Here is a 27,094-nt window from a genome sequence, read left to right as displayed (position 1 = left end):
AGTGAACATGAAAACCATGACACGCATTTTCCTCAATGACATACAAGACAATGTATGCAGCTCTTTGCTGGCTGCTTCGCATTAGATCGATTCCCACAATGCATGGGATCTGCCGGCTTTTTTTTAAAACAGAAAAGCTGTTTAAGCTTCAGTTCAGCCATGGCCGGCCAGCGCTCAAAACTCGGCGCAGCTGTTCAAAGCGAAGTGGAAGCAAAGCATAGACATATATAGTATAGTATAGCAAGAGGTGGGAAATGGGAAGTCAGTGTTAGGAGGAGTGATGTGATGGTGAGGAGGATGGAAAAGGGAACGAAAGGGTAAAGCACAGCCATATATATAGTATAGTATAGTATAGCGAATGAAAGTGAGGGTGAGCAGGAATGACGTGAGGGTGAAGAGGATGGAGAGGAGGAGAGGGGAGGGTATAGCATAGCATATCTATGTATAGTATAGTATAACAATGTGATGAGAAAGGGAAGTGAGGGCGAGAAGGAGGTGCAGGAGGAGGTTATGGCCACCAGCTCCGCCGTTTCCTCGGCCTTCTCACCACTAGTGCGTAGCTGCCCCAAGTTTTTTGTTGTTGTTCTTGCATTGATATACTGTTCTTATTAATCTGAACGTTCGATGTGTAGTTTGTTTCCTCGTTGTTATAACCTCGTACACGGCACGTACGAGTACCTGCCGGCTCAGGCTGCGTGGAGGGGCGGGGCAAGTCTGTCCCGTACGTTTACTCAGTCGGACCAGTCTTGTAATTATTTAAAGTGCAGGGTTATGGCGACGCAGGTTTTTGGCGATAATGGCGGATGCCTGACGGTGCGTTCAAAGAACTGTTGACTTCCCTCCTTTACTCCCGGATAACCGGCGGCCAAAGGCAGGCTGCTGTGAGAAGCACGACGTCATTGCTACATTTTCATTTTTTGCATCTATTGCGAAACTTTTCTTTCGGACTCGACCAACGAGGAGGAGTAGGAGCGGGGGGGGGGAGGGGGGGGGGGGCTGTAGGAGGGTAATGGACAACCCTGCGAACGCTTACAAGCATACACCTCAGTTTCCCGGTAAAATGTGATGCCTTCCTTTGGCTGTCCCAGGCGACGGCTTCGACCCGATGTTCCCGCTGCAGAACCAGGGCGTAGCGATGCTGGTGGGCTTCCTGATGGGCGCGGCCACCGTGTGGCTTCTCGAGACCGTGTCCGTGTTCGGCGAAGACTCCGCCATCACCGTGATCGTGTGCGGCACCTACTTCGCCTACTTCTTCCTCGAGAACGTGCGCAGCTCCGGCGTCACGGGCGTTGTGGTCTACACAATGACCGTCAACTCGCACCGGTTGATCGCCTGCACCGGCCTCAGCCGGTCCCTCGAAGAGTGAGGAAGCCACGTTTTCAATAGAAATACAGTTGAACATCGCTGTAACGAACACGGATACAGCGAGTTATCGGTTATAGCGAACTGAATGCAATCTTTGCTTGGTCACGCTCCAATTAACTGACATACATACAATGTGATGCCAAGTGATGCCAAGTACCTTTCATAACGAAACAGAAAACGCGAGAGCCACCGGGATATCGGCTGTAGGCTCCAACTCGAAAGGTTGCATAAAACGTAAAAAAAGTATTCAAAGACCACATTCTTTAAATGTGGTTGTGACCTTAAAATTTCTTTTAAAATGTAGTTAAGAAACCCGCGGATATTTTGTCAAATGAAAAGGTCGGGCATAGCTTGCACTGTAGTGGCGCAAGGCTCAGCGGAGGTGATCGGTTCCTAGCCGGTCCTGGCCATACAATGTGATGCCAAGTGATGCCAAGTTCCAGTCGAGTCGAGCACGGTCGCCCCTCGCCTTTTCGGCCGTGCTACGTCGTGGACTACCTTAAACGAGTCGAGCCCAACCGTCTCGCTGGGTAGCGCGCCGCGATTCCATGTAAGCGGCTTCCTCATCGGCAGCGCGAACCTTCTTCGGCCTCCCCTTGTCTTGAGTCTGGCGCTGCGCGCCACCGCCGCGCGCCCGGCTTTATACAGAACGAAGGAACGCATGCGTAGTTGGCCGTGACGTCACGTCTGGCGCGATGATGATGAAGTGGTTCTTGAGGAAAAGGAAGAGGGCGCTAATTAGAAAGAAAAAGGGAAAGAAGTGATAGATGGTCGGCAAGAACGACGAAGAGACAAGAAGACAGGAAAGATGGGGGAGCCGATCACAGGAGTTCAGGAACGGGACCACGATCAGCCAGGGGCACGGTGCACGTCGGTGACGAGGCGGCGAAGGCCCCGTCGGTGAGAGGCGCACGGTATAGCGGATGAGGCAGCCGTCACGGGCCGTCGATCAGCGAGAGGCACGAGGAGAGGTCCAGGGCATCGCGGACGACGCGACTGTTCTTCATGAAATCCTGCGAGCAACTCGTCCGGCGCGACCGAGCGGTTGTGAGCAGTGTCCAGGCAGGCGGGCCGGTGGCGGAGAGGGCTAGAGAAGCAGGCGCACAACTGTGCAACCGGTTGCTAGGCAACGCGCAGTGACGTCATCGTGGCGCGGATATATATATATTTTTCGCATTGGAGAGATTACGGCCGGCTTAAACAGCTCCGCTGTTAATTGTTTCGTAGTAATTTCACCTGAGCTTCCGGTCAACTTTGAAATGTCACAAGGAGTCAGGTAAGGATTACCTCATCTATAGGTTTGAAGACTGGAATTCTGCGTTTTCGTATCTAGTATGCTTGCGCGAGCTCGATTAGCGGTTTGCTATAGGGCCGATTCTTATATCTGTACTGCTACAGCGAATATCGAATATAACGAATTAATGTGTGGTTCCAATGTTACTTCGACATAAAAAGGTTCTACAGATGAGCAGATTACCGACGGCCGACGACTGCTCAGTTGCAGGTCAAATTTTTTAATTACTGCACCAATGCATTTCTGCAGAAAGGATGCAGTGATATAGGGGCATGTGTAGGGGATACAGAGGCACTGCATGTATAAGTAACCTGGTGTCGTTGGCACTGAAGTAACGATGCGCGTGACAGTGGAAAGAGATTTGTACACAAATATTAACCCTGCGAAAAATGATAAATGTGAAACAGTTGTCAGAGAACTCATCGGCGAATCGCGCCGGCGTAAAAACATTGCGATGTAAACGCGCGTTGATTTCTTATATCACCACTACATATTGCCACGGGCGCTTATTCCTTTATTTTTTATGTGATCGTCACTACCACCGCTCGTCGCAGGCCGCGCCGCAATGTTTAGAAGCTCCGCGATTGTTAGACTGTTCTGTTAAGATTACGCACAGGGCACGAATAACCGAGTTTATTCTAAGGTCTAACGCGAGCACCAGCGATAACGCTGGAAGGTTCGATAAGGCACGTATAAAAGCCGGCGCATTTCACAGATGAGCAGATTACCGCCGGCCGAGGACTGTGATCGCCGCTATCAGTGAACAGCGTGTATTGCTCGTAATTTGACTTTTAGTTTTCTGGGCACAAGTTTACCCACTTAAGAGTTACGCTTTTAATAGCCCGGCTGCGTTTTTTTCACCGTCACGACCATGTGACAATATCAAATCTCCTCGATTAGATTAAAGTGAATGAAATGTTAAAATGAATAAAGTTAATCAACTGTGAATAGTGAACCAAACGTTAAATTGAAGTGAACTGAACTAAAGGTGAATCCAATGCGAAATAGCATTTCCGCGACCGGGTCTCACGGTGTTGAAAGCGACCGAAAGGGAACAATAGGAAACAACCACTGAGAACGTCAGAATAATTTTAACGAGTTTCCATTGAGAGCACAGGCTTTCGCCTGTGCCCTCCCCGCCGTAAGCTAAAAAAATATATTTTTTTTGTCCCACCGAGCGGTGGGATCAGTATGTTGTATAAGAGAGCCTATGACAGCCCTATAAATTTTTCTTTCGGACTATATAAATTCATCTGCAGTAATAACATTCTTAGGCTAGGTTAGGTTAGGCAACCCGGTTTTCGTTGTAAAAGCAGGGTTGCCCATTTGAAGCTACCCTCTATGCACCCAGTAAACATCACTCTATGCCCAAATTGTATTAAAGTTCTTGTCAACCTGTCGTTATCATTTGCGTCTCTATTCCTTGACAGTTATTGGGATATGCTGTATGACGTCACGGGCACGCTGGCTACCTGCGTGTCAGCTTCGTACACCGCCGTGCTACTGATCCAGTACGCATCCACGCTGGACTGGAAGGCCTTGTGGACCTGTTACGTCATCAAGGTAGCCATAAGGTAATTGCGTTTTTTTCTCTTTTTCTTTTTTTTTCACGGTGCTTCTTGAATTTTCGGTAGTCAGCAGTCGTCTAACGCTCTTCAGAATAAGTAGCGATAATGTATACAACAGGCTCAATCGTCAACTCTTTAGCAGTTATTATCGTGCACCATGGTACTGGGCTTCACTTAACTGTTGTGTCCACATGTGATCTCTGGCAACCTCAATACCGATAAAGTCTGGCATTGTCTCTGAGGCCATTGAACTTATCGCAGCTTTGTGGGGAAGAGCGCTTGCGAACGTGAACGGCTGAATGTCGTTCGCGGTTAACCTTGGAAGCTAGTCGCTTTCAAGTTATGAAGAGTTCAGCAGCGCGATAGGTATTAACAGAAACCAAGACGTGAACACACACCGGCGTTAACTGAAAACTTAATCTTATTTATTCCATGTGCTGATATAAACGCACGTGCCATAACAGAAACGGAGAATGCACACAAACGCTATAAACAGACTACGCATAACTAAAATTATCATGTACCCTAAAATGAAGAAACAAATAAAAAAATTTAGAAATCAAGGAAACATACGCCAGACCACCGTTTCAAGTTCCCTACTTATTTGTGCACTTTCCCCCCTTGTTTCCAAAACAGAAAAATCTAACATTGGAATTGTTCGTAACAGAATTTCAAGCAATCCTGGTGCTTGGCATAGTGTCTAATTAAGGCGACCGGCCATTATATATATAAAAAAAGAGCGCTTGCGAACTAAACGTTTGTGAATTGGGTCCTTGATTCCAGCGATCGTTCCTATTTATCGCGCGAATAGGAAAGCACAACGTGGCTGTATAATAGACCTTGTGGTTCTACGATGGTCGCAGGTGCGTGGCGGTGGTGGTGCTGTACCCCGTGATCGGGCACTTTGGCTACCAGGTCACCGTTCGCCAGGCCATGGTGCTCGCCTGGACGAGCGTCAAGGGAACCTTCCTGGCCTCCATCGCCACGATGCAGCACATGCGGCGCGAGAACGTCTACACTGAGAGCATCACTAAGGTGTAGTACGCTGCGCGTTGCCTCAAACGAGAAAGATTCTGCAGATGACGTCATATGCTTTACTTACCTCGTAGCAGTATTGCCTCCTCCAAGGCTTGTCAGTTTCTCGTCAGCGTATTGACGCTTACTCCCTTCACTTCTCCCGCAGTCCTACCTGTACGCAATTGGTGACATGGTGCTCACGCAGCTCATCAATGTGACCTTCCTCCCGGTGGTACTTAGCGCTATGGGTGCGTACGCATTAGCTGCAGTGACGATGATCTTGTGACCGAGTTTGTGGGGAACGCACCACGTACGAAACTATGCGAACGCTGGGCAGTACCTAAGAGGCACAGAACGCAACGCTGAAATATATTTAAAAAAAAATGTTGCAAGAAAAGCGGACCGCAGTTACCACAGGCGTGCATATATGGGCAGTGCTCATAGCTGTTCGTAATAGAACAGCTATGTTACCCAGTCGTTTGCCCCATACTGTTACTCAGTCTGACCTGTTCCGTCATTGTTTAAAGAGCATGGCTATAGCCACGCAGCTTTTTGGCAATGATAGAGGCCAAAGACCCCTGATGTTGCCTTCCAAGAACTGTTCACTTGCTCCCGCAAAGCCAGGGACCAAAGGCAGGCCATTGTGAGAAGCACTTCATCACTTCATTTTCATTTTTTCATGTATTGTGAAGCATAGATGAAATTTCGACTCAATCAACGGAGGAGGGAGGGGGGGAGCGATGAAACTTTGCCCCCCCCCCCCTCGATGGGAAACCCTGCGCACGCCTATGACAATGGCATACTTGAAGGAATGTAGTACGGGGAAAGTATTGAGATCGCAGGGAGAACCATTCCTCCTCTAATTCTGCACAAACCTGGTGTAGATTTCGTTCTGAACAGCGTTCGTGGCGGCTTGTGTGCGCTTGCAGGCGTGCTGGAGGTGTCGGACGTCGAGCTTCGCACCATGCGCGACGCGGTGCAGTACCTGAAGGAGGCGACCGACTCGGCGCGTGCCCTGTACATGAAGGACGACTCGTTCCTGCTGGCCGACTGGCGCTGGGTGACGCGCAGCACGATTGTGCGCAACCCGCTCGAGGCCACGTTCCGCTTCCAGTCTGCCATGGTACGTCGCTGTCTTCTTTCTTTCTTCAAGTGCGTAGCACTTTAGAGGCCCGGCTTGTCGTCCATCCGTAGATCTCATGTGGCGTGATCACGCTCGAAATCAAGTGGTCAACACAGGCCTAAAACAACTGAGGCTAGCAGTGCTCAAAACCGGGTTAAAATAAACGACCAAGGTCTAAAATAATATAATTAACAGAAATAACCAAGAAGCAATCGCAATAATTAACCTAAAATCGCTTCGGAAACATGCAGTTGATACGCGCGCCGCGCAAGAGAGGGTGCCTCTGCCGCGCCAAGCGCGCGATTGCTCCTCACACCGGCGCTTCTCCGGCGCATTCGTCGCTATCTGAAGGAAACAGCCTCGCTGCGGACGACACGTATCTCAACTGCCGTAACAAGCAGGAAGTCGCGAAAGCGCAGCAAAAAATAGCGCGCACGTCACACGTACACCGGGTTGGCGAATCTCCCTAACAACATTCTTCTCATGCCTGGAAACCCTACGTGCATATATATACCACGAACATTGACGCCATCGACGGGTTGGTAAACGGAGCAGTGGGAACTCTACGAACGGGAATCGCTGAGTGCTCGTGCTACGCAATTTCACGGTAGTGGAGCTGCATTTAGCGCAGGGTATAGAACTACGCCAGTGGCTACACAAGAACGAGTTTTTTTAAGTCCCTTGCAGCAGCCGCTAGAATATGCCACCAATACGTGCACAACGAAGTAACAGTTCAATGCGTAGTGTCCCGCGTCTAGGTAGGATATTCTGCGCTAATTTCGACCGATATTTTTGGTTCAGTTTCTTTCCTCGTACTCCACTGGACTATCACCCATCGTGCTGGCTTGGCAGGTACGGTGTCGCGTCGCTAAGCTCGAGGACGCGGGTTCGATTCCCGGTCACGGCAACTACATTTCGATGGGGGCGGAATGCTAGAACAGCCGTGTACTTAGATTTAGGTGCGCGTTAAGGAACCCTACGTGGCCGATATTAATCCGAAGTCCCACACTACGGCGTGCCTCATAATTATGTCCAAGTTCTGGCACGTAAAACCACAGCCATCATTATTATTAACCTCGTACACGATTGTTCTCGCGAGCCGTCCGCATCAGAATGTAGCCCGGGCTGCCAGGAATCGAACCCTTGACAGTGTTCTGAGCATGCCACAGTCAGTGTAAGGGAATGTGGCAGGTGGTAGCCCCAGTCGCTGCCTTTGTACCGTACGTAGACTTCATTCTCGAAGCTGCCGTGCGTACACATCGCTACGCATAGGTAATCGTTGTTCCTCGAACCGATTAACTTAGTTCACTTAAAAGTTGCGTAAAGTGTGAACCTCGAATACTGAACTGAGCATTTGGAAAAGTGCACCGTAATTATTAAAATTGATCGCGCACTATTTTCACGGACATCAACTAACAGTTCATCGTCACGCTCAATTTGCTGGGTATATACGAAAGTCAGAGTTGTGTACCACGTTTCTAATGCAGAGCACTGGCTGTGTCGTGCGGCTTCAAAAGGTCCCCCGGCACATCGATACCTTGGCTGTCGAAAATGTCCTCAGGATCGAGCAGGTCAGTGTGTGGTTTCTTGCTGTCCTCTTGTATAGACTATAACAGCAATATCCAAATACAATCGATCTGTGTGATACAACTGCGGTACGTTACGTGTTTCTTCCATCGCTATAGAAAAAGATCAAACAATGTTGTCCTCAGGTCAACACAGCCGTGAGCATCGTATTAATGAAAGTTTTGGTCGCTGACCAAGTTAAAAAATATATAGGTTCCTTGTCCACAATGCAACGGGCATAGCATTGTTGTTACTGTTGGCCGTAAGAACTGTAAGAATCGCGTAAGAATTACGTACGAATTTACCGGTCGTAACATCATTGCTCAACAGGACCAACATAGGCCATAGACTTGGACATTTCACAAGGCGCCTTTAATCTCTTGTATATACTGCGCACAATGTTATGCGGAGTTATTGTTTGATTTCGTTGCCATCAATGCCTCGTTGTCATCGCCTGACCATGAAATCTCTACGTTTCCAAGTATGCGTGGAGTAGTGCGAAATTACAGTTGACAACTGACCGTCTTGGTAGCGCGTGATTCCTGTGTCGGTGAGAAATTCGTGAAATTCACGCTCCTGCACCTTTAGTGTGTACGCCTAAAGGTAGCATACGTTACTTCTTCCTGAACGATATGTTCATGGGCGAACTTTACGACGCCTACTATTAAGGCAAAAGCCTTGAATGCCTCATGAAACGTGAAAAGTGACCATCGGCGCCAACACGAAGTGGTCCGAAAAGCCACGTGATCGCAGATGAACTGGTCTCTCGCGTCATCATGATGTCGCAGACAGCCAAAATTTGTGACGTTACTGTGACGTCACAAATAGTAATAGTACAGTTTAAAGGGCCCCTAAACAACATCTGAAGATGCAAATAACGAGCGTGTTATTCTCTCCTGGTGTTTCCCGTCGTTTCGGCACAATTAGTGACGCCATCAGTTTCCTTCACGTGATGTCATAAGGAAGTAAGCTCACGATTGGTACATATTCGAGTGATATCAGTTGTGAATTGTCCATTACCATACTTTGCCATGCCGTCACACGCCCGTTCTGCCTCGTCTCGCATGACTTGAGTGCGATCAACTTACTTCATTTTGCTTTGCGCGTTTTCGACTGCGCAAGCGGAGGTAACCGCGGGCAGCCGCAAAGCACAAAATCCTGATAGGCTCAACGCTTAGTGCAGACATTGTACACGTGCTTTATGAAGAAATAAGTGGCGAGGAGGAGATGCCTGTAGAAAGGGTAGTGAAGGCGAGAAAGAAACCACTGCCTCGTCTTTGCACTCGAGGTGGTGTAAGGGCCCTTTCATTCAGTTTAATACAGTTTTCTGTGACGTCACTATGACGTCACAAAAATAGAGTTCATTACAATCGACTAAGAATAAAAAGGAGATGGCTTTTACTTTCGAGTCGTCTTAGGCGAATGCATGGAGGACCCTGTGACTATAATTTTTGCAGGTCAGCTACGCTCGACAGTACCGCCAGGGGATCATTCAGCGGAGGACCAAGCTGACCCTAATCGCTGCACTTCAGTACCCATTCGATAAGAAAGTGTAAGCCTCCAAGCTGAGAACGCTTTCCAGTAGCGGCTCTCTCTGTTGTGCAGTATATAGTTAAGATTTCTCGTTAGCGCCAGCCCTACTCATGTGTAGAAAATTTCCGGTATGTTTTAGTGCTAAACGGCCCGCCTATACAAATCAGTTAGTAACTAACTTACTGGCTCAAAAAGGACGTTGGATAAACTTTCTTCTTCGGAAGGGGAGGGGGAATATACAGAAAGCGACACATTATATAAAACAAACAAAAAAATGTACATACAACACCCATAACTGCCACAAGACCAGCATAAAAGCAAAAAATAAGAAGGACGCGTACCATGAATAAATTGGTATCATTAAAACGTGGGTAAGCGAAAACGGGCAAATACAGGTGTCGAATTTTCGTGAAAAATTGTTTAGTGGTTAGTATAATCAGAACAGTATTCGCAAGCGTCACATGTACAACAATGACGATAAATTCAAAGTAAATTTATTGTAGAACATACTTTGAAACTACATTCTCGACAGAATTCAGTCGTGAAATACATGACTACGTATATCACGAGAAAACGAAAAATGCGACACTTCACGCTGTAACGCAATACAGCGTGACATTATCGCATTCCTATATGCAAGTCCTCATTCGTTTCGTCTCGTTTCAGGTACTTGGACATGGACATCATTGGGTCAATTCTGGCGATCCCAAAATGGGTCTTCTGGCTGGTAATATATCAATCCACGCATTAGCCTTTCACCGCGCCATGCAACGAACAAACCACGTGTTAGAACATTTTTGTTGTTGTTAGGAAGTGTAACTAATACATGAAATGAGGGTTATAACTGAAGTTCGAAACCAAAACTGCAAATTGTGTTGTCCGAATCCCACCCGCGAATCTCGGAACCCACATTCCCACAAATGCCATGGTCTTATGCTCGCTTCGGCTGCGAGAGGTCGTGGGTTCGATTCACGCTGCCGCATGTCAGGCATCGGTTTCTTGGATGGGCACAAGCATTCCCCAAGCCTGGCAACTGGTTTTATTCAAGGGTGATAACGCTTGGGAAAGGACCCCACGCCTGAAAAAAGCCTGAAAGCCATCTCGAAGGCCGTACCCTGCCGTGCTGCGGCTACTGAAAGCTAATGCGAGCGCCGCATGATTGTCATCAGTGGACGTACACCACGCCAATATATAGTCTTTGTCCAAATTCCCCCACTAGCAACCTCGGAGATCCAGTCGCCGTCGCCGTGATGTCCTGTGTAACGCCCAGCGCACCGTATGCTGTCAGTACAATTAAAGTTAAATGTGCAGGTGTTTGTAAAGGAGGATGAAGCCTCGATGCATGCAGTTCTCCTTCGATCCCGAAGCTGGAGGTCACGTTATCAACTATGCCCTACGCCTAGTGTTGGAGCTCGCTTAATCTAAAGTTTAGGAGACGTGGTGAAGACAGAGGAAACACGACGCGGCGGTGTTATCATGCCAGCGTTCTAACACTGAGAGTGCTATCTGTTCGTGTCGAGTGATATCAGTTCATGTCAAATGGTGCGAGCAGAACATCATGTTTGCTCATTCAATTACCAAACGGGTGTCTTGCTGTACACTTTATAAGGTTTCGCCTTTCGGGTGAAACTACTTTTTGTAATGAATGCGAATGTATAGGTCAATGAAGAGTACAGCATTTCAGTACGAAAAGCCCGATTTACGTTGTAATCGAGGGTGCGCTATAGAATCGAGCAAATACGCATATTTGGTGGTGACCGAACTCTCTGCCGGCTCCTTCCGCAGAAAGAGAATTTGGGCACGGTGCGCGAGAAGGGGCTCATCGAGGACACGTACAGCGGGTCCGACGTTGTGTATCGGCCGCTGCGCGAGCGCGTGGTCGAACTGTTCGAGCATGCGTACTACGAGGTGGTCGTCACCAGCTCCACGCTGGCGGTCGTATTCGTGTTGGCCGGCCTCGTGCGCATCGTGATGTTGATGCCCCGGAGCAACGCCTTCATCGGTGCCATCACCGTCGAGGCCCTGTACCTCACCATGTTCACCACCGAGGTCACCATCATGGTCAGTAGCGACGGCCCACCTTACCGGCAAATAATGTATGCAGGAAATTCCTAGATAAGAAAGCGTGGTTTGAGAAGAAAGGACAGCTGTATGTTGCCTTTCCGACGAATGTGATGTGATGCAAGCATTCATGTCACTGACGTGCGTCTGTACAAAGGATAGATAGATAGATAGATAGATAGATAGATAGATAGATAGATAGATAGATAGATAGATAGATAGATAGATAGATAGATAGATAGATAGATAGATAGATAGATAGATAGATAGATAGATAGATAGATAGATAGATAGATAGATAGATAGATAGATAGATAGATAGATAGATAGATAGATAGATAGATAGATAGATAGATAGATAGATAGATAGATAGATAGATAGATAGATAGATAGATAGATAGATAGATAGATAGATAGATAGACGTCGAAAGAGGCGGCAGGCAAAGTATGCCATCTGACATTTGCACCCACTTCGTGGATCGAGCAGAAGCGGATAGGCAAGGCGTAAAAGAACGACGCAAATAACCTCGAATCTTCGTGCCGCCTGAGGAGAGCGGTCGCTTAAGCTATACGCGTGTACTGCAACGGACGCGCAGACGTCGGCGTATGGCCAGCGCGTCATGAACATGGACAACTACAACCGGCTCGACCTTGTGCTGGTCGCCGCGTGCATGTTCGTCTTCACGCTCCAGTGTGGCCTGTTCCTTGCCAATCAGAACGAGGTGGCCAACAGCGTGCTCATCATCTGCTTCATCATGGCCATCTCGCTGCGCTTCTTCCATGCCATCAAGTACGCGGAGGTGAGAGCACCCAAGCGGGCAGTGTATGCAAGCGACGGGCGAATGAGTAGGCATGCGGTGGACTGCAGTGGTCTACTCAACTTAATCTATGACGTTTTGCTTGGAGGACCTTCAGCTATTCGTTGGAAATTAATTGATTTCAAAGTTCCAGCGTGAACGTAAATTATTCCTAATGTTTTATGAATTATGGTAAGTGATGGCTAATGTTGACGCCGGCTAATTTAGGTCACCCACTGTTTTAATAGCTCGACACTGCCTTCAGTAGATCTCAATTCGAGGATATAGTTGCTGCTTTAGCAGACATACAAGGAACAACAGGAACAGAATATATATATATATATATATATATATATATATATATATATATATATATATATATATATATATATATATATATATATATATATATATATATTGTAAAGGCGTTTATTGACGGCGAGATTGACGGCGACGATGCACAACGACAGAGTGCAGACTCGCAGACTCTCACGAGCACGAGCACGAGGGGCGTGCTCTCCGAGAATAGGCGAAGAGGGTGACCCACTAGGAGGCGCTTGAGAGGACGACCCATTGGAGCGTTCCAATGCTTCTCTACAATATTATATATATATATATATATATATATATATATATATATATATATATATATATATATATATATATATATATATATATCACTCGTCGTGCGCACGCAGCTTCTGTTGGAGCGCATGGCCGATGTGATGCACCGGTACCTGGACGAGAAGATCTACGACGCGTACGAGATCGGCCACGCCATCGTCACCGGCGAGGAGGAGGTGCAGCAGAGCGTCTGGAAGTTCGTCAACAACGACAACATCACGGCCGACATCCGCGCACGCGCCACGCTCAACCGCCTGCTCGTGCTGCGAAGGCTCGTCGAGATTCAGGTGGGCGGGGACACGCGTACACGACGGCCTGTTATTACATAGTCTTGACGCGGTGGCTCGGCACCGCACGACATATAACATTCCAAGGCAATCTCATAAACGACTTGAATAACGCTTCTCGATATCCAAGTTTTCGCTAGACATACCCAGGACAGGTTAACGGAAATGATGACTATTTTCTTAAAGTGGTACTGACGTCAATTTTCGAAGGTGAGTTTACTCTGCTATACAAATCTCCTGTATACAGAGACGGCTCTGAGCAAGTGTGAAACTCAGTAAATGCTGACAAAATATATGATTTTGATATTAAAGTCGATTTTCGCATCGCCCACATACTTGCATTGACAGTATCGTGACGTCAGGCTGGACTGGTGGGATTCTGGTGACTTTGGTTGTCATGACGTCAGGTACAAAAACATGCAAAATGGTCGCTTGTGCGTCACCAGTGAAGCCACGGAGTGGAGCGGCCGTGGAAACGTCACTATATCTTGCGCGAGCACGTGACGAGAAGCTCGTACCGTGTTGTGACGTCAGGGTACAGGGTACAGTATAGGAAACGAAACTAGATTTTGAAAACATACTGTAATTACTTTTTCAGGGTACACTTACGCTTAACAGCACATTTTCTGGGCTTTTAACGACTTGGCCTTTCATTTGACGAAAAAAAACAGAACATTTTAGTGTCACTAACAGCATTTTCGCGAGACACGACGACCGATTCAGGGAAGCCAGCTGAATAAAGCCTGTTCAATTGCAGATCAAAACTATCACGCGCATTGTGCACATGGATACACAACTTCCAGAGCGTAGATTCCAAGCAGTGATGTTTTACACCAAGTATCTTTATTTTTTAAAAATGGCGATTTATGAACCCAACCAGGCAAGCGCGGAATCTGAGGCCACTCGCCATCTCACTTGCTTAACTGGGACTCAATTCACAAAGCATTCAGTTAGTAAGTCTTCTTTGAGGCAAATTTCAAAATATGCAGTTCCAACCAGTCTGTTTTGTTTATCTATGTGACTGGCCAGCTGACATCGGTAATATACCGAAGTACCGTGGTTAACAGAAAATTCACCCGACGAGCAACTACAGCGGAAGAAGTCTCTTGCGACTATACAGACTCTCATGCCGTACTCGCAAATGTTTTCGCTCGTAATTGTCGTCACTGGCCATGCCCATTTTCTACAATGCTTTGTCCACTGTCAGGAGTGACTAGCATTTTTTTGTTAACAATCCTTGCGTAAGCGATTTTGTGCGTGCAGGCCCAGTGACCGAATTCACGAAGTTTTCTTTTTTTTTTTTAATTCGCAAGGGCTCTCTGACAGTGACTGGCCTCCTAGTTTCATGACTGGCTCGAGTTTACGAACGAATGTTGAGTAAGTCTGTGCGTGCGTGTTCGTATGTATGTGTGCATGTATATGTGAAGGTGTGAGTGTGCGTGTGTGTGCGTGAATACGCAGCCGCTGCTACTCAGAAAACGTCCGTATGGTAAAACTGTGTGTGAAAACTTCAACCGTTCCGGGAGCTTGACGTACCATTACAGAAGGCGACCGACCAATGAAAGTACGAGCAAATAAAAACTGGCTATTGAAGGCCGAATGCCCTCAGTATCTGAAAGATCTGTTATCGAAGTTGAAATCTGTTGGCGCGTGCCTGAGTAACTTTGAGTGCCATTATGGTAAAGTTGTCGACCTTGCTACTTGGAGTGCAGATTTCTCAGGCTAAAGAAGGTGTACACCTTTAACAGCCTAGGACCTTCAATACGACAGCGATTACAGACCGTTACTAGTAATTCGGTAATGTATACTGATTCTAGTGAAATGGTATTTTTACGTGCGACATGTTGGTCGTCTTTCAGTCTCGCTTCCCGGACATCATGGTGGCCTTTCGCTCTCGCCAGGCGAGCACCACCATCTTGGACGACGTGACCAAGAACGTGCAGGAGCACCAGGCTGAAGGGTTGCTCGACACTGAAGCTGCCCACGAATTGCGCGCGGTTAGCAAGTTATATTAATAACTTAATTCGTAAACCGCAGCTTCAGGATGTAGCAAGCACAGTATACTCCCTGGAGCTTTGCATAATTCACAAATTAACGTGTTTTCAAGAGTTATCATCTAATCGAATCAGTTTCGGATACGTAATGGGCGAGTTCACGGGAGCGATTCAGGGGCTTGCACAAGTTAAAAAGAACGCATTCCCAACTCGTGCGACGAAATGGAAATGTTTTTCTCAGGGATTCATACACTGCCCCCCCCCCCCTCTCCCCTCCCAAATTCGAATTCGAAATTCTGGATAAACCCCTGGTTTTACTTTCAGAGTGGGTAAAACAAATTTGTCGCGTGGTTGGCGCGATAGCTTCAAGTTTTAATGTAGTTGCACATGCTTTGAAAACGTATCTTCCAGCACCTCTCTCCCATAACATTATTGGCCAAAAGGCTCGTTAATAAAATCTTCTTGCTCATTTTTTAAATCCCTTACGGTAGGTTATTCTGACAAATAATCGTGCGCCTCCTCGACTGCTCTATCTGTGGAACATTAATTTGCCATCAGTCCCAAAGGTCGTTTTTAGCCGGGTGTGCGACTTCGTCGCGTACTGCTGAACCTAATAAAAGCTTCATTCATTCATTCATTCATTCATTCATTCATTCATTCATTCATTCATTCATTCATTCATTCATTCATTCATTCTCGCAGATGCTCAAGGCACGGCGCATGCGCATCATCGCTGGTCCCTGTAGCCTGCCGACCAGCTACAAGCCCATCGCCATGCTGCGCGTGATTCCCTGGATAGACTCGGACAGCGTGCGACAGTTCCTTGCGGTGCGTTGTCTCGCTCGCTCTCCCAAGATATCTTTGTACTGGACGCACATGCTACTCCGCACCCCACTCGTCACCAACAACACTGAAACATTCCGTTCTGTAGAACAAACTTTGGGCAACAGATGCTGCGTTTTACTGTTCCTCTGTTATTAAATTACTTCAGGGAAAAGTAACTATTGAAAAATGCAGTCCACGCGACATTGGGGAAGCGATTTGATCGTGAAAATCGAGGATATGGTGGTGCAGGCATTAGTGAAACTGTCTATATATATATTGGGCTTTTTGTCGATGCATATCTTTACCCTCTGTTGCACAGTGTGCCAAATTTGACAAATAGTGATTCTCATTTCTTAACGTTTTGCATCAAAGCTTGCCAAGAAACTGGCGCACCCAGTACAATAAGCGTATAGCCTTCCCGACCTCTATTAAAAGACGTAGCGCCATCTACTGAAAGCGTTCCTTGATGTAAAAAATACGACTGCATAGCAAAAAATGAAAAAAAAAAACCCTAAAATTTTCCTCATGATTCAATAATTCGTGCACTAGAGGGCCAAGCTGCACTTTGCAATTTGAGTAGCGGGGAGACCGTTCATGTTTGTTACAATTTGTGTGCATAGCATTGTTGTTCATGTATATAGTATTTTGTGTTCCGTTATATTTTGCATTGTACTTCGAAATTTGCGCAATAACAAACTGCTTACGTATATTAGAGTTTCTGCGCATAGCATTATTGTTCATGCATATTTTCACTTGTACGTACTTCGCGAAACCTTTCATGGTCTATGTTGATTGATCCATCAACCGTATGTCCTCGTGACTTTCCATGTATCAGGGAGGCTCGGATTCTCCTCAAGTGGCAAACGTCACTTTTCTCCCGAGCCTGCCCTCATCCTTGAGATGAAATAAAAAATAAATTGAATTGAATTGAAAAAAAGTCACAGTTTCGCCGCAAGGGCGAAGCAATGAATGCGATAGCAAGGAACTAATGCTATACGAAGTGAGGCTCGCCAATGGATACTCTCAGTTTGAACAGCGCTTCTGTTGCAAAGGCGGCCGAAGCAGCGAAGGAAACTAGCGTGCTTCAAGTGTCGAGCTGTGACACTTGATAGTTCGCGCCCATCTTCTGTATGTTCGTTTAGCGGCGTCCCTGAGCTCGAGTGACATTCGTACGCGCCGTAACATGAGCGCGGACATCACGGTGAAAGCGTGAAACATTCCTCTACCCCTCGCCACGAGAAAACCGCGCGAGCAGACAGCGGAAGGGCAAGCTTCTCCCATGCGCAAATATAAGAAGCGAGCGAACTCGCCGACGAATTTTAAATGCGCCCGTCGGGCTCCTAGCGCCACCTCGCTGGTAATGAAGAAACGCTTATTATCGCCTGCTGTCTCTGAGTCCGTCCAGCGCTAAAGGGTGTGTATCAGGCACGTAGGCAAGGGGGGGGGGCCGGGCCCCCCCCCGAAATTCGTCCAGCCTTTTATGTTCCCCGGCAATTTTTTCTTTTTGCCATGAAAAGACTTTCTTTCGAATAATTAGGCCTCGGGCCCCCCCCCCCCCCCCGAAAATAAACCCTGGCTACGTGCCTGGTGTGTATATAACGCTCGCCGTTAGCTACATGGAGGATCTGCGTTTCGTGGCGTAGTGGATAGCGCCGCTCGCTGCGGAGCAAGAGATCCCTGGTTCGATTCCGCGCTTCGGAAGCATTTTTCTGAATTACTTTTCTTTGGGGCCTTTATATATATATACATACTTATACATATACGGTGCATGACGGCGGCGACGGCGACGGCAAAATCCAGCCGAGACTGTCCATATAATTGCTATCGCAATAAAAAGTCGAACAGTTAGTCTTTTGCAGTGTGAACTCTTCTGCTGCCGCCGCAGCAAAAAAGGCTATCTTGCTCATGGGAAGCAGTCTGTTTTCGCACATGCAACCATCGAATTTATGGACAGCCTGCAGCATTACGGTATTCTTTGGAAATAATTTCCATGCTTGTGACGTGGCCGCCTAGCTGTTCTCTGACGTAAACTTGAAATGTTACATACATACATACACACATACGTTTCAATACATTAATTAGTGTGCCCACCCGCGCAGACGTATTTGCTTTTCTGCGGCACTAATCTGGCTGCTGAGAATCGAACCAGGCAAACGCTGGCATTAAGCGACAGTTCTTAGTTATAGTACCGGTGTTCTGTAATCGTAGGCGGTAAATATAACGCCTTCCCCATGACGCCTATTCGCGCATGCGTCGTCGTTTCCCGCAGATCCAGATCCGCCCTGTCTCATTCGCGCCCCAGGAAGTGATCGTGGAGCGAGGGGAGGAGAATCCGATCTTGCTCACTTACTCCGGAATCCTCAAGGTGTGTGCATCCGTCGTGACCGTACACTGGGGTCCACTTTCAAGCCTCGGTAAACGTTGAAGCCCGTCGCCACGGTGGTCTAGTGGTTGTGGTGCTCGACTTCTGACCCGGAGGTCACGGGATCGAATCCCGGTCGTGGCGGCCGCATTTCGATAGAGGCAAAATGCTTGAGGCCCGTTTACTTGGATTTAGGTGCACGTTAAAGAACACCATGGTGGTCACAATTTCGGGCGCCCTCCACTACAGTGTCCCTCATGGATCATATCGTGGTTTTGGGACGTTAAACCCCAACAATTATTCTTAAACGAAGAAGCGCACTCTTCGATGAAAAACAACCCGACCTTTACGGGCACATTGCCGTCGGCAACATGGAAAAGGGTCATGCTTACGGCAAAATGATTGGGTGGCCAGCTAATACTCGAGGATGGGTGGTGACGCTGTATTAAGAGCAGCGACAGCTCACAGTGAATTGGTAAGTGTGATAACGTCAGCCCGGGATCCAGCAAGCTTTTATCTGTAAAGACGGGCCTCGTGGTGTTCTAAAGGTGTTAAGGAATAAAATTAACTGCTACGTCACAACACGGTCAAGTGCAAGACGATACATTGACGTCCGTTACGTCACGTTGACGTAACAACACTGGCACTTACACGCGATATTTTAAAAACAAGAAAAGTTTACACTTTAGTGGCTTTCGTATGTAGTGACGCACGACCATTAGCGTAAAATTCACAAGAAATCGACCTCTGATGACACGCTGTCTATCAGTGCTTGTAAGTGAATCCACCACGCGTTCTCGCAGATCGAAGGCGAGTTCGAGAACCCTCGAGACGGCTCGCTGCCCAACTCGGTGTCGCAGCTGTTCTTCTACAACGAGGGTTATTTCTTGGACTACGTGAGTGCGCCCGCCTGTCTCGGTGTCTTGGGACTCGTCACCGACGAACCCTCCATCACGCGCGTGGTCGCCGAGACGCAGATCAACGTGAGCACTGCCTGATGTGAACTACGAACGGCGTTTTAATGCGACAGCGTTCTTGGAACATTGCGTCGAGCGTTCGGTATACTCATATGGCTGTCTGGTGGCTGAAATCTCGACCGCGCGGGGTGGGGGATGTCAATGAGTGCCAATCACACTAGTATTTTGCTTTGTAAATGGAAGCTCTTTTCTTTTTTGCTGCACGAAAGTGTTTATGCCGGGGTCCACCAAGGCTTCGCTGACATCATCCGTCATGGATATGACGCCGGTAAAACGCACACGAACAGAGGACAAAGAAAATCCAGAAGAAAATGTTTAGTTTTAAACAACTTGAGAGTCGAAGCCACGACCTCTTGGTCCACGACGATAGAAGCCGGGCGCTCTACCCATACCGACGCTCACGCATGAGGCTTTACAAATACGCCTTCTATCTCTCACACGTTCTCCATTTCACAGTGACTTTGGTTGGTGGGGGGTGGTGTCGCCGTCTGGGATCGGTGAAGTGAAGTGCTGCATCATGACACTAACGAGCGCCGACAGGGAGCGCTTCGGTAGCTTCAGCTTTCGGTGCAGCGAGGGAAACGCCAGCGGGAAGCGGAACGCCTTCCCGCGTTCACTGCTCAAGCTCCGAACCCGGCCTCTCGCGTTCCTGCGCTGTGCGGAATACACATGAACACAGATGTAGGTTGCCCTATTACTGAGGAGCGCACACCTTCACGGTTCTCTCCTCAAACGGCGATGCTTTGAATGAGTACATATCGAGTACCAGTGTTATGTGCCTGTTGATGCCACCCTTGCGCGGGGTTGAGCATATGCTGGGTCCAGATGCATGTTAACTACTTCAACATTCGCAAGGGTTAAATCATGATCTTTGGCTTTAGTCGTCGGGATGGAGATCTGCCACTAGTCGTCAACGTGGGCGCATTCACGGCAAACGGTGCTATAGCTGCCATACACCAGTATACATTGTGCAAGCTCTCACACATCAATGTGCAATCAACAATCAACTATACTCCTGTGAAGACCCGGTTCACTTTCGTGTTATACCGATTTCTATGACGGAGGGATCAATCATGTTTTGGCTTTTCCCAGGGGTTTTCCTTTCGTCGTCATTACCTCATTGGATATATTTATGATAGACAATCAGATTGAACCATGCACGTATGGGCCAACGTCTTGATGAGCAGAGCAGCCAGAGTTTGGTCAGTGGGCACATGTAGCAACAGAAAACTTCTTTCCTCTTCCATGTAAAACATAGGACACTTTCACGATGGATATGTGCGACTACGCACATTTGCTCGAACAGAACTTCGTCCCAGGAGAATTTGCCGCACCTCCCGCAAGGTACATATATGCTAAAAAAACCCACTCGGTCCCTTATTCATTCACCGAACACGACTCGAAGGCGAAAGCTGTCTTCGTATCGTCTTCTTTTTCTTCTGAGTCAATGTATTAATCCTCTAACCCCCCCCTCCCCCTTCCGACAGCTTCCTGCGCCTAACGTGGTTTTCTACTGTCTGCAGAATCGGAGGCACTGCAAGCTCTGTGCACAACACCTGGTTTTGCACTGCCTCCGTGATCGGCCCACCTTTGACCAAGCGACGGTGTCATGCGATGACGTCCACCATGTGATGTCACGCTATAGCATCATGTGACATCATATGATCTCACGTCACGGCATTATCGGACGTCATAATGACGTCATGGTGGCGTCACAAATTTTGGCGATCTGTGAGGTCATGATGACGCCATATTGTGACGCCATCACGTGATGATTTTTTGCATCACTTGCATTGACGCCGACAGTCAATTTTCGCGTTTTATGAGGCATCTGAGGCTTTCGCCTTAAAGGGACACTAAAGAGCAAAACTATTTTTCTCATATTAGTAAAGTACTCTTTCACGATACCGAAAACACCACGCTTGCTGCGAGAAGACGCTTAGTAAGCGAGAAAATGCGCAAAAACAATGTGGGTGGCGACGCCACCTTGAATTTTCCGCACCATTCGCCGTGACGTCACATGTTTTGACGGCGCCTACTAGGGGCTACATAGTCCCTAATCGGTAAAAATGAAGTACATTGTCCTCTGAGGGGGCCATAGACTTAACATAGCAAGTCTGGGGTAATTTTGCTGAGCCAATGGCGCCAAAATACGATAAATACACTTTGAAATCCCTGACGTCACGCGGCGAGATTTCGGCTCGAAATTTAAAAATGAAACTTTGAACTTGATTTTGTCCTCGATTGATAAACCTATGATGGCGAAATTAACGACGTTAGAGCACAATTTATCGACCTAAACCGATTCATTGTTTCTCTTTAGTGTCCCTTTAAAACCAAGTAGAACCTTATAGCTCTGCATGCAATGAAGGAAAGACAGCGATGTTTCTAAAAAATATGGCCTATAGAAGTATGTGCCACTGTGGCACAAGCGGCCTATGAATACCTGAACGTATACCTACACGCATGCCATACTTCTTCGTATACCTCCACAAGCGAGGACGACTATAGCGTTCTCACAGAATAACTTTTGCTGTTTCATTTGAGTGGACATTTCATAAACGTTCTTCCCTCGACACATGCATCATATTTTGTCTTCGTAACACAGACTGCCAACAGGCGACGAGGCGACGGTAACTTGTTTCAACCACTGCTGATGCCGCACCTCGCTCACTCAGTCTAATCGTTATGTACACTCTCATACTGCGATGCACATGCACACACTTGTCGTTCTGAGCCGGCATCACGAACACTGCTTTGCTCTGGCATAATAGTTGCATGTCGTGGTTGTTGTCCTGCAGGCGTACGTGGTGCCCAGGGAGCGCGTCATGGAGGCAATACAGATCTTCACCAGGCCTCCGAGCTTCATTTTCCAGATCTGGTCTTATATTGCCAGGATCATTGCCTTCATGGTACTACAAACGCAGCCGAAGTACCAGGTCAGTAATCAACATTATTTCACTTGCGGCGCCGCAAAGCAGCTTTCAGAGTTCCTTAAGCATTAATATCTGCATTCTTTGCAGTGTGTTTATAACCGTGCAAACAATACTTATCGCGAGGGCATACGTTCAACTCCGCTCGATAGCATGCTCTTTTTGTTATAGCTGAGAAATACGTAATAGAAAAGATATATACAGTAGCTCCGAGAGTATTGCGAGAAAGCCTTGGACGTGCTTTGCCATTGAATGAGCCGTAGTGCACCTTACAGGTAATGCTCAAAGTCATTGCAGTATTAAATGCGAAGCATTTATTAGCGAACGCAGGCACTTTGGAGCGTTTCTATCTATCTATCTATCTATCTAACAGCCTACGTCTGGGTGCTCTCGTGATCATCCCCTTAACTTGGTGTATAGACCAAAATTCGCATGGGAGGGTAACATGATCTGACGAATATGACTCTGTGGCCATGATATGAATGACGTGAAAATGCTGTCACGTTACAGACATTGGTAATTTAAATGCGAGAGCTTTAAGAAAAACCAACATCGGCAGTGTTCACCCGACGAACGCAAAGAATAAAAATTAGGACCCCAACAGGAATCGAACCCCAGCATTCTGCGTGGCAGTAAGGTATTCTACCACACAGCCACGCCAGGTCTATCGGAACTGCTTTGGAAAAACGCCCTATGCAGGCGTAATGTCGGTGCAACGTCGATTGTGGTTGTGATGCTAGCTATCTAATTTTATAACAAAGCAGTGAAGACTACATATGTACTCCTACAATACAGGCGTCATGTCAAGTTAACGTCGGTGGTTCCAGTGTTGGCTCCGCTTTCATAGCAGTCTAATAAACATTACATTTGTATTCCTATGATTCAGCAAGCTGTATTCAAGCGTTGCTTGACGCCGGAGGAATACGTTAACGAAAGTTACGTATGATATTCATATCATCGCTCTGTAAGATGCACTTCGCTTTGATAATACCGACGTATGTGCTCTAACGTGAGCGCTGACGTTGCGCCAGACCGTAAGTTATCCTTTAAACGGCAGTGTTATCGACGTGCCTGGTAAGCCCACGATGTGCACGCAACTATACTACACTTACAAAAACACGTCCATCCACCTCGGAACACTTGGCTCAAAGCCAAAAAATGCAGCGTATGACTGCTTCGCATGACTGCATCGCATGACTCGCTGACTGCTTCGCATGAAACCGATTCCCAAAGGGCGTGGGATCTGCCGATTTTTTTAGATGACGACGCGAATGACACCGTTCAACGTGTTTGCGTTTTCACGTTGAAATTAACAGACGAATACGTATCAAATAGGACTAATAATACGTATCCAACAGAGAACAAACTGTTGGGCGTATAAAATAGCTGAATTTTTCATTGTAACAATCTTTTAAAAGCTCGAGCATAGTCACGTTTTCCAAATAGCGAAGTAACCAAGTTTTCGTGGTTTTAGGCCGCACAAAAAACATCCGCGCATGCACTTTTGTTTAGACCAGGTATCGCGGGGGGGGGGGGGGGGGTTGGAACTCCCGTATATGAATCTGCTTGCGTGAGTAGACATGCATACATAAGAAATAAAAATATCGGGGGCTTTAACTCGTCTGCATAGCTTTGTGCTCAAAGGTAGGAACACCCCAAACCTATAACCTAACCCATAACTTATAATTACATAATAGCAGCATCCGCAGTGATCACTGCTCACCTCTGTGCTTTCTCCCGACCCAGACGTGGCCCCTGGACAAGATCAGTCGGAGGCTGGAATCCTTCCTCCTGCCAGACCTGGAGCGCTGCTCGAAGTTCAACCTGACCGCGGAAATAGAAGACGCCATCTTGATACAGGGCACTGCCCTTGACCCCGAAACGCAAGATTATTTCGTCGCCCCGATCTACCTGCCTTCCCAAGCCATGAAGATAACCTTCCCGGTAACGTTATTGCACCTACTTTACAATACTATAGTGCGTTATGACGTAGGCGAGCGCAAAGGGGTGGTCTGGGAGGCCTCGCATCCCTCTTCCCCTGGTGGGTTGGGGGACATACGCGCTCATGTAGCCTGTATTATTTTGCCACCCATGGAATCTCATATACATATAGCAGCTGTAGTGGCGACTAATAGCCCTGAACACGTTTTAAATGACACGTGCAATTGGCAACGCAAGTGGGTAGCGTAATATATGTTGGTTGCGTTTCGTTGAAATCTTCTTTGACACTGCAAATGCGATAAACTATGTTGAAATCCATGTATCGAGTTCAATTCCATTGGTTGTTATTGCATGTACAGAAAACGGGCTTGCATATCATATACAGCTTCAGGAGCTCCCAAAGTATGCAACAGTCATCAGGGGGTGGGGGGGGGGGGCTTTTATCATCGGTGGGTGCACGAGAGCATTAGAACCGCACGGACAGGAAGCAAATCATTCTCACGTCAGGGGGGCTTCACCGCAAGACTGGTGACCCCCCCCCCCCCCCAATTCTTGATCCGGGACCCTGCACACGCCGGTGAGCGTGGGGGTGTGCAAATCCGCTCCTTGCGCTTTTTAAACAACTGCATACCGGCGTTCTAGCCGATTCTGTGGAGCTCGGCGTGACCAACAAATTTCGCTAGTTTCCACGAGTAAAATACGCTAATGAAATGCCTGAGCATTTGTTATGCCCGCCCTAACAATCTGTCCCGTTTCATCTAACAGTTCTACCAAGAGCGAATACGTCCGGTGATGCTGATAATAGCCAGCAAGGACTACAAGCTTCCGCCGGAAGTGGACTGGCTCCAGACCAAAGGGGACGACGAGATGCAAAACGAATACGAGGAAAACTTCAAAATAGTCAACACTACGGCGGTAATGGGCTTTCTTATAACGCATTGTGCGAGAGCGCCCCGTATCCTGTCACATATCCCTGATCGCGCCGCCTCTTTCTTTTTTGTGCTTTCAGGAGCGGGGTGACGATTTGACCGAGAAGGTCCTGTCGCACCGTCAAAGTATGGACTTGTATTGAGAAATCGCGAAAGGAAAGTGACGTCGTCCTGTTTGTACGATACGACGCGTCATTCGGCGATCACTGCCGAAAGTCAACTTGTTGATACTGGACAACGAATTAGCGTATTTTCGTATAGCCGAAGCAGGAAATAGATAATACTACGTGTATATACTCCAAATACAAGCGCTATTCAACAGGAACTTGATTCACCTTACTGTATGTGCAACCATAGATCGCATAGAATATGTATGGTTTCCCAGAAATTGACGTGCCCCATGTTACACGTCGCCGCGCCTGATGACGTGTAGTCTCTATCCGACCATTATATGCCGGCCAAGTCGCCGTTCGGCGAATTGAAGGGCACAGTTATTTATATCCTTGTACAGCAAACTCCATTTTTAAACCGCAGAAAGTGTGCTCCGAGTGAGTATTTTAATTGTGTGGCTGCCTACAGGGCTATACGGGCTCGGTACAGTTGCCAGTGTAATTCGGTGATAATAAAGTGCGCTTTTCTGAACCCAAGTAAAAAATTCAGTCCCCACACAGTGTCCTGACCGATGTCCTTACTGTGGAGGATACCAAAGCTTATACTATTTCACGTGGGAATGCCCCAAACCACCCGGCATACCTAGAACACCCAACCCCTCCCTCTCCCAGTGGGAAGCCGCTCTTTCCAACACAGCCTTGGACGACCAGCGAAGACCAGGCCAGCCGGATAGCAGCAGCAAATGGGACCCTGCACTGAGGGGTCCACCCTCTGGAACCTCACAAGCTAAAATAAGAAAAATAGTTTTCTGCGGACCTTAATACGACACAGTATTTTTTTAACTTTCTACATTGAAATGTGAGCCGTATTGACAGCTACGGGAGAGAAACTGGGCTTGTTTGCCCTATAAGCACGGTGTTGTGTATAGAATATCGAATTCATGCGTTTTGTCAGCCGAAACGGCCGTTCTCTAAATGGCAAACTCTGAGAACTATGGGTACACGGTTCTGCATCACACCGTGTACGGATCTCGACTAATACACTGAAAGACGGCTTTGCTGTACAAGCTTCGTGACATAGTCGCAAAGGAGATAGCCGAGGCATGCTACATACGTTGAAGCGGCGACATGTGCATGAGCCAGACAACATCATTATCGTTCAAAGAATGGAAGTGCTTCGTGCATATTCTGTGATAATGTTAACGCGATAGCGCTGAAGAGCTCTTTTCGCAGAAATTCCGGTGTCGGCGTCGGAGTCGGTGTAGGCGTCGTTGGTTGTCAGCGAAAAATAATTTTTTCCGTGACCAAAAATCGAGAAAGATGCAAATAAAATAAATAATAAAAATCTAAGGTTCGAGTGAGAATCGAAGCCAGGCCGCCCGCGTAGAGAGCAGCTGTTTTACCACAGAGGCACGCTATTGCTCGAAACTCCCCCGAAAAAAAAAAAACACGGTATGAACGCCAGGTAGTGAAAGGAGTCTCCTTAACACATAATCGATGCACACGACTGGAACGTATCCTTTGATATGCGGTCTTTTGGTAAGACAGAGTCTCGGTAAGACGGAGAATATCCACCGCAGTAAGTATGGGGTCCCGTTCCACATCGTCTACGTGGGCATGCCAAGTTCCAACGAAAGCAGTTTGCTTTCAGTCATTTTATTTACATTCCTCCTGGCTGCTTCTACCTCTTCTTCTAGCCTCTTCTTTTCCGCCTTCTCCAACAATTCTTTGGTTCCTTTGGAACTATACTAAACTAGCACCATCTAGCGATATTATATGCAATTATA

At 47.4% G+C, this 27,094-nt stretch overlaps 2 protein-coding genes across 4 annotated transcripts in view; one reads left to right on the top strand and one right to left on the bottom strand.

Moving 5' to 3' along the window:
- The window catches only part of LOC119394175 (bifunctional purine biosynthesis protein ATIC), a gene marked incomplete at its 3' end in the record, with an annotated part of 164,844 nt that overhangs the window by 26,136 nt on the left and 111,614 nt on the right, over nt 1-27,094 (bottom strand).
- On the top strand, nt 1,091-25,509 carry LOC119394173 (uncharacterized). Of its 2 annotated transcripts, XM_037661429.2 has the most exons (18): nt 1,091-1,362; nt 4,090-4,233; nt 5,091-5,262; nt 5,411-5,492; nt 6,174-6,367; nt 7,855-7,938; nt 9,391-9,485; nt 10,133-10,193; nt 11,252-11,527; nt 13,024-13,236; nt 15,096-15,233; nt 15,933-16,058; nt 18,325-18,420; nt 19,221-19,400; nt 22,196-22,333; nt 24,074-24,271; nt 25,034-25,183; nt 25,278-25,509. In XM_037661429.2, the coding sequence occupies exons 1-18, from the start codon at nt 1,106-1,108 to the stop codon at nt 25,338-25,340; spliced, it is 2,667 nt and encodes an 888-aa protein (XP_037517357.1). In that variant the 5' UTR covers nt 1,091-1,105; the 3' UTR covers nt 25,341-25,509. The 2 variants fall into 2 exon arrangements, with proteins under 2 accessions (XP_037517357.1, XP_037517358.1); XM_037661430.2 differs by lacking the exon at nt 19,221-19,400.

Source organism: Rhipicephalus sanguineus, chromosome 5 (assembly GCF_013339695.2).
Source record: "Rhipicephalus sanguineus isolate Rsan-2018 chromosome 5, BIME_Rsan_1.4, whole genome shotgun sequence".
In the NCBI taxonomy this organism is placed as follows: Eukaryota; Metazoa; Arthropoda; class Arachnida; order Ixodida; family Ixodidae; genus Rhipicephalus; species Rhipicephalus sanguineus.
This window is presented reverse-complemented; position numbering and strand designations above follow the sequence as displayed.

What these genes read in the sequence shown, in the direction of transcription:
- LOC119394173 (XM_037661429.2), top strand. Translation starts at nt 1,106, where the DNA reads ATGTTCCCGCTGCAGAACCAGGGCGTAGCGATGCTGGTGGGCTTCCTG. An exon ending in GAAGGCTCGTCGAGATTCAG is followed by an intron (nt 13,237 to 15,095) that starts GTGGGCGGGGAC and finishes GTCGTCTTTCAG; the next exon opens with TCTCGCTTCCCGGACATCAT. An exon ending in AAACGCAGCCGAAGTACCAG is followed by an intron (nt 22,334 to 24,073) that starts GTCAGTAATCAA and finishes CTCCCGACCCAG; the next exon opens with ACGTGGCCCCTGGACAAGAT.